This window comes from Malus domestica, chromosome 02 (assembly GCF_042453785.1).
Source record: "Malus domestica chromosome 02, GDT2T_hap1".
Lineage (NCBI taxonomy): Eukaryota > Viridiplantae > Streptophyta > Magnoliopsida > Rosales > Rosaceae > Malus > Malus domestica.
The window spans coordinates 37059346-37070569 of NC_091662.1; the positions used below are offsets into that span (position 1 = coordinate 37059346).

An 11224-nucleotide genomic window follows, 5' to 3' on the forward strand; every position below is an offset into this window, starting at 1 on the left:
GACCTGTTCTTTTATTTCCTCGAGCCTTTAATTTTTTCTTTCTCTCCCAGTACCAATCTGGGTAGCCATGGATTTCAAAACAGGTATCCTCTGTATGTCGTGTTCCATTACAGTGGTTGCAATGGAGTTTATCCTTATCAATATCTTCCTGAGTACGAGATGGTCGAGTGCTTCCATTAGACTGTGGACGTGAACTAGACGCCTTGGTTGCCATAGCCATAAGGGGTACTGCCATTATAGTCTTTGTTCCTATCATAGTGGTCTTCCTCTGGGATTCTCGTTGTACCAAATTGAAGCATTCTTCGATTCCAGGGATAGGTTTCATCCTTAGAATTTCACTCCGAACTTGATCAAAACCGCTATCTAATCGAGCGAGAAAGTCTTATGCCCTATCATTTGCAACTTCTTCTTTCCGAGTTTTCAGGTCTGCTCCACACACCATACAGAGTGGACATCTCTTGTTCAAGTCTTGCCAAACGTCCTTTAGTTCGGTGAAATATAAATTGATTGAACGACCGTCTTGTCTCGTTCTTGGAGCCTTGCCCCAGAGTTCATAGTATTGTGACTCATTGGAACCATCATAAAACATCTGGGTGACACTCTCCCAGATATCTTTGGCCGTGGGTAAATCTATAAAGAGGCCAAGTAGGTGTGGTTCCATGGTTTTGAGCAACCACCCGCGCACGATGGCATCTTCAGTGGACCACTTTACATATCCCGGATCATCTTCATCAACAGCCGGGATTTTACCCATTAGGTAGCCTTGCTTCCCGAGGCTTGAAGCGTGAACCTCCATCATCTTGGACCAAACCTTGAAGTTCGAGTCGCTCAACCGAAACCCGAATGGAATGGCATTGACATTGGCAGATTCACTTTGAGTCGCCACGGGTTGCATGGGGATTATAGCACCAATTTTTTCTTCTGCCATTGCACTACCAATTGTAGCCTTGTTACTTCAAGGGCTACAGAACTTGATTTCTAGATTCAAGAATTGAAGAACCAGAGTTTTGATGGCTAAGGCTTGTACGGTGTTTTAGGGTTTTTCACGAAGAGTCAGATCGAAACCTGCTCTGATACCAAGATAAAATTCTAGGGTTATGGTAAATATTGTTCTAATATTATTCTTCTCATTGAGGAATATATAAGATTACACAAACTCCTATAAATTAGGAAACAAATATCTCAAATACACAAGGATACCATTTACATAATTATATACCCAAAATATCTCCACAGTCCTTATTATCCAAGAGTGACTCACGCAACAAAAATAATGAGGGGTAGTTGAGTTGTTGAAACTCAAATCCTACAACTTCTTTATCCAAAAAAAGAAGTTTTCCATTTCTGTAATTGTTTTCCATTTTTGTTATGTTTCCATTTTTGTCTTTGATTGCTGGGAACAGAAAAACATAAAGATTCTCGCTTGCTGGAGTTACAGAGTTCCTTTCCAGCTACAAAAGTTCAAGTAATCTGAGGTGCGTAATCTAAATTTCCAATCTTTCTAGTTAGATCAAAGCAACCTGCAAAAGGGGCTTCATTTATTTATTTATTTATGTTTTTGGATTTATTTTGGTTATTTTTCTTGTTTTTTTGCAGATTTGTGTTCTGTTTAAGATCAAATCAGAAGTAGATCTCATCTGGGTTTTATCCGAAGAGCGAAGTTAGATGAATCTTGAAGCCATCCAAGTGCTGCAAAATCTTTGAATTTTCAAGAAATTAAGATTAGCACAAAAGAATCAGATATGAGCGGTCTTCTATACAAATACAATCCTAATTTTAAGGCCTCGGAGGGAGAGCCGAGGAAGAACCACGCGGCGGAGTTCATGGATTCGAATATTTTCCACCAGCAGCATCCTCAGCAGCAGCAGAGCTCCGGCTTAACGCGGTATCAGTCAGCTCCAAACTCATTTCTGATGGAGCAGATGGACAACAATGGCGGCGGAACCCAGGATTTGCGGTATCTTCAACCTTCGAGCCCTGAAGTCGAAACGGTGCTGGCCAGGTTCATTTCTTCATGTAATGAACCAGATGAACGTGACAATGGTGTGCAGCAGCATCAGTTTGAAATCCAAGAGAGGCCGGTAAATGTGAAGGGAGACGCAGGGGACTCTGTTTCTGAGCACATTAATGGTTACTCGAATTCTACTCATATGATGTACCAAGCTCCTCAAGGTCAGCAAGCTCATGGTTTAGACAGCAGCTCCTTTGCTGGAGTCAACTATACGGGAATGGAGAATTCAATGATGCAATTGAAAATTGGGGTCGGAAATCGGTCTAATCATGTTAGACAAAGTAGCTCTCCGGCTGGTGTCTTCCCAAACTCGACCGTTGACGATGGTATAACAATATTTTTGTTGCCTACATCTTGGATATATTTGTTAAAATGCTGACAGATGTGTATTGTTATGTTGAAATTTTGTTCTGGTTCCTCTAGTAATTTGTTTTGGTTTGATTGAAAAACAGGCTTTAACGTGATGAAGGACTCGGCAGGATATCGCGCAGGCAATGGTACAAATGGAGAAGCCAGTCTATCAACTTCTAGGTTTGGTAATCAACTGAGCTTCTCATCAAGGCAATCTTCATACTCAGGTCGAATGCCTCGGATTGCTGAAGATGAGAATGGGAACTTAGGAGAAGGTAGCCAATCGCAACCAGATCATAGTTTAGGAAATGCTAATGGTAGCAATTCACCTTACCAGTCTAGCTTCCCAGATGATTCGTTGGACGATTCTTCATTTAATGACCTCAAAAGAGCCAGAGACAATGATGGGAACAAGTTTTCTACTTCGACTGCATTTGAATCACAGGTAGGATTTGCACTTTTTCTGTAAACTATATTTGGTCTTCAATTTTTACTTGGCATTTGCTTGCTTATCATACTAGTAATGTTTGTTTTTCTTTCATCAGAACAATGATTTTCGACACCGCAATCTTGGCTTGACGCAACACTTGAGGTTTCCCAACCATTATGAGATGCCTGCTATGGAGAAGTATTTGCAATTTGAAGATTCTATTCCTCGTAAAATTCGTGCCAAAAGAGGTTTCGCCACTCACCCGCGAAGCATTGCAGAGAGGGTAAATCTTCTTTTATTTTATTCTTCTTGTGGCTGGTTTACACTTCACAAGGATTCAGTAGCAGAGCTACATGTTACCATAGCCAGATTATATCAAATCCGTGATCGTGAATACTGTGAATTTCAGATGAGAAGGACGCGGATTAGTGAAAGAATGAAGAAATTACAGGAGCTTTTCCCAAACATGGACAAGGTATTTGCTACGCTTGCAATTATCACCATTGTAGTGGCGTTTTCTTGAATGCATGAAAATTGAGTCTTGTGTTGTGTGTTGTATTCTTGGCAGCAAACAAACACGGCAGAAATGTTGGACTTGGCGGTCGGGTTCATAAAAGACCTTCAGAAACAGGTTAAGGTAAAGTTGAAGCAAATGAAATGTATAATCTTTGTATCGAATTAATCCATACGAAACTCAACCAACTATTTCTTCCCTCTGAAATGTTATTTAACTCTGAATGCAGACACTCAAGGATACGAAGGCGAAGTGCAGTTGTTCGAGCGAACAATAACAAATTCAGTGCAAATCCTTCCGTCCGGTTTGTTCATGTAAATATAGCAGTAGCCTGTTAAATTCACTTGAGAGATAATAGTAGGATGGTAGGATGTACTGTGGGTGTCGAATTGTAGCCTGTTGAATGTTAGCTTTGTAGGCAGGCTTCTGTTGTTTCAATTTCATCATGGTGTAAAAGAAAAGCAAAATAATAAATTAGCTCAAAGCACTTAGTGATGAGTGAGAGTCGAGAAGTGAATTACGATGACCATATGTTATGGTTCGATCCCTTCCAATGTAGACTTTCAAAAACGAAAATCGCGCGATTTGGTTATGGTAATTTTTGCTACTGGTGGCACCACCAGCTGCAACACGGCTTCATTTCCAGAAGCAAAATCAATGACCAGCACCCCGCATTGTTGAGTTGTTTGATGGTTAGATTTTCAACTATTTGGTGTAAAAGAACAGATATGTTTGGATAAATTATAAAAAAGAAATGCCTTTCAAAACTTGAGTGACTAATGAAAAGAAAAGAGTGATGTTATTCCCGTCCAATGTCTTATCTTCTCACTTATCTTTTAATGAATTTTTAATTACAAATTTGTCCATTTGCAAAAAGACTAATAAGAACATTAATTATCTTGTTTTGCTTAATTTAAAAAAAAAGTTGGTCGTGGGAGACGATTTGTCTACCTTAAACCCTAACTCATATTTTCATCTCATTTCATTCAAAAAAAAAAAAAAAAAAAAATATCAATGAACTTAGAAGATGACTTTTCCATTGAAGAGGTGGAAGATGACGCTTCTACAGAAGAGGTAGAAGATTATGTTTTCATTAAAAAGGTAGAAGAATAATTTGTGTGTGAGTCATTTGAATTTGTCCATCGTATTTTTAAATTTGTCGTTGTCAAATTTTTTTGAATTTGGATACCTCTGTCGTTTCAATTTAAATTTGCAGACCGTAGTTGTTTTCATTTACATTATATTTTTAAGAGATAATTTTATAATTTCATATGTAAGTATATATTAAGGCTAATTATATTAACACCCCACAAATTGTTGAATAAACCCCACAAACTTAATACACCCCACTTTTGCTTTTTCACTTAAAAATTATCTTAATACACCCCACTTACTTTCCCATAATACCCCCACACCCCACATTCTCAATATACATCTTATATTTTGTACATACACTCCACATTTTCTTTACATCCCACATTTTTCAAATCTTATAACACTCAGTTTTAATTTTTAGGGATTGAATCTAACCATATGAACACTAAAAGATGAATATGAATATAGAAGTTTAAATAATGCAGCAAACGCAAGATTAAATAATTATCGATGTCATCGAAATCACTAAAACAATGAAAACTATGAAGTCTTACCTCATGTGAAGCTCCTAAAACATCAATTTCGTGTTCCATTCGTCAAAAACAATTTTTCTTAATCAACATGTTTGATAGTTGAGAAGATAAATAATACGCTAAAAGTGATTTGAGGTGTATTTATAAATCTTTATTTATTTTTAATACCTAATAAGGTCAAAATTGTCATTGCATAGTGGAGTAAATAAGTCATTTAATATTAAATTTTAATGTGGGGTGTATTCAACATTTTGTGGGGTGTTAATATAAAACCCCTATATTAAAGGTTATTTTGAGAATAATAGTGGGTGGGAAAATATCATTTTAATTTTTTAACTTTTTAAGGTGGATGAGATTATAATGTGGTTGTAAAAATAAGATCATAGGTGGGTCTAGTAACTCTCGAAAAAAGTAAAAAGCGATGATTTAGTTCCCTAAAGTGATAAAAAAATTTACTTTTATACTTTCAATGGTCGGACTATGAAGTTAATTGTTTTTTTTATATTTTTTTGCATGCTACTCAATGTTCACGCTATTGTTTACATGAACGCAAAATTGAGGTTTTTATTTACAAAATTCTTATTTGTTGTCCATATGACATTTTATTTAAGAGAATTTTAACGAAAAGTTTTCGGTACTGTTTGCTTTAACGAAAAACCATATTTTTACACTAAAAAGTCAATCATGATACTATTCATTTTATTCTTTAATTTGTTTTTATCGTTAAATTTCAAAATTTTCAAACTATTTTCATTAGTTTTCCTTTAGTAAACATTTGTTATTAAAAAGATTAAAACTAAACTGTTAATTACTCAAGACTAGAGGGGTGTAACGTGTTGCTAACCTAATTTCTAAGTGTTTGTGAAATTAAGCATGCTTTGAAATCATTTCACCGGAAATTACAGCAACTTAAAATCTGATCGTGTTAATGAAAAAAAAAAGTACTTCTAGAAAACTGTAATTAACTGCAACATGTACAATTTCCTTTGGGAAACCTCCGCAGGCAAAGCCGTTGGTCCGCGTCTCTGTCTCCCCCTCCAACTCCACTGCACATTTTTCTTTCATTCCTCTTCCTTCCATCTCTTTTACAATTTTTTTTTTTCGGTCAAACACATTTTTCTAGGTACTTCATTTACGCGTAAACAGAAAACGAAAAAAAAAAAAAACTCTTTGCTAGCTCAGCTCTGCGAGTTTTCACTATTCACACCACATTTCGTCGATTCGATCATCTTCCCCCACTGATCGATCGGTCTTCCTCCCTACAAAAGCATACATTTTGAGCTTTCGTATGAAATTCGAGTTGGGTTTTGTTAAGATTTGAATTTTAGCCCAACAGAGAGAATTACGATGTCGAATTTGGCGAGTAATTTCAATCAGAAGATCGACTACGTGTTCAAGGTGGTGCTGATTGGAGACTCGGCGGTGGGTAAGTCTCAGCTCTTGGCTCGCTTTGCTCGGAATGAGTTCAGCTTGGAGTCCAAGGCAACCATTGGGGTTGAGTTCCAGACTAAGACCCTCGTGATCGACCACAAAACCATCAAGGCCCAGATTTGGGACACTGCCGGCCAAGAAAGGTAATCGCTTTTTCATATATTTGTAAATTTTGGTGCATTGGTGATTGAGTTTTTGTGTTTCTTTGATGTGGGTTTGTTGTTATTTTCAATCTGTGATGTGGGGTTTGGTTAAATTTTGATTTATGTTTTTGTTTGAGATGCGGATGATGGTGATCATGATTTTGCTGAATTTAGAAGGGAGCCCTTACTTTGGTAAAAGTATTTAGCCCAAATGAGAATTGCTTTTAGGCCTCGTTTGGTCTCTAGTATTGGATTGGAATCCATAACTCACTATATTCAAGGTATGTTGGAGGAAGAAATGAAAAAATTGTGTCCAACTTGAAGGTAGAAGACGGATTACTCATTTAGGAAAAACCATTCACCTCTATTTTCAAGATACCTTGAATATAGTAAGATATCCATTCCAACTCAATCCTAGATACCCAACAAGGCCTTGAAGAGAAATCATGACTAATTCATTGGATATTTTTTATGAATATCAACTAAGTATTGTAAGTAAATTGCTCCCAGTTGTTCAATCATTTGATAACCAGAATCATTCTTTGATAAATGATCACTATGAGTTAGACTCAATGGAATTTTATCAATCCTTTTTTTTTTTTGTCATTAAGGTGGAGAACTGAACCAAGAATTCTCTTTCTTTATCATCCATCAAATCACTGTTTGAGACTCAGGATTCTATTTTATCATCAATCCAATCACCGTTCACGTTTTTTCTTATCAATGAATAGATCTCTTTACTTGTATGACTTAGATGTCTCTTATTTTTAGAAAAAGCGATTCGATTGATTATAGAATGTAGTACTAGGTTGATGTCAATTAATTAGTGTACATAGATCTTGATTAGTGGATACTGGTCTATGAGGTGAGACGCAATCCATGACAACAGAGGATATGTAACAATGTTGAATCATGATTTAGTAATTGTCAATTTTAGGATGAGATGAAGGTTTAGATTGAAGTTGAGGTAGAGGAAGAGGTAGAGGCTGAGATGGATGCTGTTACAAGGTTAGAGTGGATGAATGCCAAGGGAAGCCAATCGTTTTGAAACAACATATTAGGCTACGAAGACAGTTTCTTCAAATGACTAGCATATGGGATATATTCTGCTCATTCTTTGGTTATTACTTGAGCAAAACCTGTCATGAAGGTAACACTGTCTACAAAATGAATATTAATATGAGAATAAACTCTGTTAGAATCATCTTGTGTTTGCTTTCCTATCTCTATCCATTTATATACTTATCCACACTAATGACCGGAGCAATCTAGCGAAGATCACAAAAAGCGACCGTTTTCGCTACCTAGGATCTATCTTGCAAGAGAACGGAGAATTAGATGGAGATCTCAACCATAGAATACGAGCTGGATGGATGAAGTGTAAGAGTGCATCCGGCGTGTTGTGTGACCGTCGTAGGCCACTGAAGCTCAAGGGAAAATTTTATAGGACGGCAATAAGGCCAACGATGTTGTATGGCACAGAATGTTGGGCGGTGAAGCATCAACACGTACACAAAATGGGTGTAGCGGAGATGAGGATGCTTTGTGGGATGTGTGGGCACACGAGAAAGGATAAGATTGGGAATGAGGATATCCGAGGTAAAGTAGGAGTAGCCGAAATTGTAGGAAAGATGAGAGAAAATCGGCTCCGGTGATTTGGACATGTGCAAAGAAGGCCGACTGACGCTCCGGTTCGAAGATGTGACTACGGGACAGAGGTTCAGGGCCGAAGGGGTAGAGGAAGACCTAGGAAAACTTTGGAAGAGACTCTAAGAAAAGACTTAGAGTACTTGGATCTAACGGAGGACATGACACAAAACCGAGCGCAATGGCGTTCTAGGATTTATATAGCCGACCCCACTTAGTGGGAAAAGGCTTTGTTGTTGTTGTTGTTGTTGTAATAAACTCTGTTAGAATAATTAGGATAATAAGTAATTGTGCTCAGTCAAGCTGGGTATTACTTATTACTTTATCGGAACCTGTCTAGAACTAGTCTGAGTCTTGAGATTCTAATATTTTACAAATGGAGATAATAGGAAGAAGGAGATGTAACTTAAGGCATATATACATACATACATACATACATACATATATATTTCAATTAGTTACCCCTAACATTTGTGTCTATTGTATAAAATTGGAAAGTCCTGTTATTCATATTTTTGCACCAAAGTCCATCTTCTTGTGCTTGTATGTCTCACACTTCTGGTGATGATCTCAGATACAGGGCGGTGACAAGTGCGTACTATAGAGGTTCGGTGGGCGCAATGCTGGTCTATGACATAACCAAGCCTCAATCATTTGATCATGTAACCAAGTGGTTAGAGGAATTGAGGGGGCATGCCGACAACAATATTGTTGTGATGCTTGTAGGTAACAAGTCCGACCTGGGGACACTGCGAGCTGTACCTTCTGAGGATGCAAAAGAGTTTGCCCAAAGGGAGAACCTCTTCTTTATGGAGGCATCAGCACTTGAGGCTACTAATGTTGAATCTGCATTCGTTACAGTCCTAACAGAAATTTATCGAATTGTTGGCAAGAAGTCCCTCATTCCCAATGAGGAAGCAGAGTCTGGGAGTTCCTCACTTCTCAAGGGAACAAAACTTGTCGTTCCTCGACAAGAGCCCGAGCCTCAAGCGAGTAGCTGTTGCTGGTCTTCATAGAATTGTGGCCTTTTGACCTCCTGCAACGTGGATTTCTGCTGTTTATACTTCCAGTAATAATTTTAACCCTCTTTCTTTAATTAGTTTGCATTGCTACTTTCATGTTTAACATTTATTGACATGGTTACATATTTCCATCTTTTCAGGAGACGAATGTAATACAGCTTGTGGTAGAGTGGGCGATTAGGTTTGCCCTCTTGTAAAAAGCGGTTGGCCGATGGACTGGCACAGAATTCTGAGACTCAAAACATACCAGTAATATGATACAATTGACACATGTACTTGCCTGTAGTATGTTCATACATTTTTTTCTTCTTCTGATTTTTACCAGCATTTGGTGGCTGGAATAGTGAAGGTTCCTTTCAATTACACTGAAGAACACTCATGAAACTAGACGGAGAGCAATGTAGCGTGTGAGAAAATGAGCTCGAGTTTGGTTGTGGAACAATGCTGCACTTCAGTACTTTATTGAGTTTCATTTTTTATAAACATAGCTTTTTCTATATCAGGAAATGATGGATTTGAACTTGAGATCTCTTACGATATTAGAAAGAGGTTAGACTGAGTGCTAGTTGATCATATAAACTTACTCAAAGGCCTACCTTATCAAATGTTGTATATGAGTCAAATAATTGCACAATATATGACGGCTATATAGAATGAATGAATTCATTTGTTCCATCAGGTTATTTGAGGGATTAGTGCTCTAACCGTTATCTCTATCTTCAATCACCCAAATCTAAAACGTACAAGAATGTGATCGGCCCTGCTCTCCATCGCGTACAATAATGTGATCGCCTGGTGCATGATGTCGTCAATAGGAGGAGCTGTGACCCTGCTGGTGCATAGGAAAAGACTAGAGTTTTGGGATGGTGCGCTTTTAGTTGCACCATGGGCAAAAGCCAAAAAGATACATAATAGGACATGAGAAATATTAAGGAGACTCTCAAAATGGAATGAGGATCTCTCAAGATTTTCTTTGTGAAGATTTCAGGAATTCTTCAATCACATTCGTTCATCGTATATCGTGCGGTCAGAAATCATTATAAATCTTTTTATTTAAAATTAAATATAAACAGTACCTGACGAAAAATATCCGCACGATGTACGATGAACGGATGTGATTAGAAGATCTCTATAATCTTCACAAATGGGATCCGAAGAAGATCCTCATTCCTCAAAATGAGACTCTCCATGAACTCTCTGCTCCGCCATCTCATATGATGTGGCGAAAAGTCTATGAAGATCTCATTTTTTAGAGAGTCTCCTAGCATTTCTCACGTAGAAGAGAGAAGGAAACAAAGGTTTGGTGGATGGTGAATGAGAGTCTGGATCCTCTTTGTGAGGATCCTGGAAACCCGTAAATCGTATATGTTCATCGTATATCGTACGGTAAAAAATTATTTTAAATATTTTTATTTAAAATTAAACACAAACAATACTTAACAAAAATTAACCATACGATATACGATAAACAGATATAATTCACAAATCTTCTAAAATCCTAACCAAAAGCATCCGAGAGCATCTTGTTTGGGTGAATGAGATGTAAAAAAAAAATATAGTATATTTAGGGGTGTGATATCCACACACCCCATTTTACTTCTCACACACCCTTCTAATTTTCGGCCGTCGGATCGGATGAATTAAAGAAGATCAACGGATAGAAATTAACAAGGGTGTGTGAGAAGTAATTTGGGGTGTGTGGATAGCACACCCCTATATTTAAAGTAGGGGGGTCAGTGATGTGAATAAGTCACCAACCTTTTGTACAAGGCCACAGACCCCAAGAAAAAAAACACCATCACCTATTTCTCTGACGGTCTCACATGTCGTCGGGCCAAAGAAAGGAAGAATAGTAAGTTAATATTTATAAGAATTGTTATTGGCATTCTAAAAATTACATTCTGCAGTTCAAATTTTCTATATTTAGAAAGAAAAATATATTCGTAAGGAGTGTAAAATGAGATTTTTGAAGTGCCAATAACACTTTTCATATTTATTTATGTTTTCTAATTATTTGTATTAATGTGATTGGAACGGTATAATCGCT

The 11224-nt window shown here is 37.3% G+C and overlaps 3 protein-coding genes across 3 annotated transcripts; 2 read left to right on the plus strand and 1 right to left on the minus strand.

The window, feature by feature from the left end:
* Positions 1–382: 382 nt before the first annotated feature.
* Positions 383–928, minus strand: LOC139192117 (uncharacterized). The gene has a single exon (XM_070813485.1). The coding sequence runs from the start codon at positions 926–928 to the stop codon at positions 383–385; it is 546 nt and encodes a 181-aa protein (XP_070669586.1).
* Positions 929–1188: 260 nt separating this feature from the next.
* LOC103414187 (transcription factor bHLH130-like) lies at positions 1189–3801 on the plus strand. Its single transcript, XM_029096908.2, has 7 exons — positions 1189–1475; positions 1597–2337; positions 2464–2807; positions 2908–3075; positions 3202–3267; positions 3361–3429; positions 3536–3801. Exons 2-7 carry the CDS (start codon positions 1743–1745, stop codon positions 3581–3583), a joined length of 1290 nt encoding a protein of 429 aa, XP_028952741.2. The 5' UTR covers positions 1189–1475; positions 1597–1742; the 3' UTR covers positions 3584–3801.
* Positions 3802–5897: 2096 nt separating this feature from the next.
* On the plus strand, positions 5898–9674 carry LOC103414199 (ras-related protein RABA4c). Its single transcript, XM_029096923.2, has 3 exons — positions 5898–6508; positions 8730–9224; positions 9318–9674. Exons 1-2 carry the CDS (start codon positions 6282–6284, stop codon positions 9169–9171), a joined length of 669 nt encoding a protein of 222 aa, XP_028952756.1. The 5' UTR covers positions 5898–6281; the 3' UTR covers positions 9172–9224; positions 9318–9674.
* The last annotated feature ends 1550 nt before the right edge of the window (positions 9675–11224 follow it).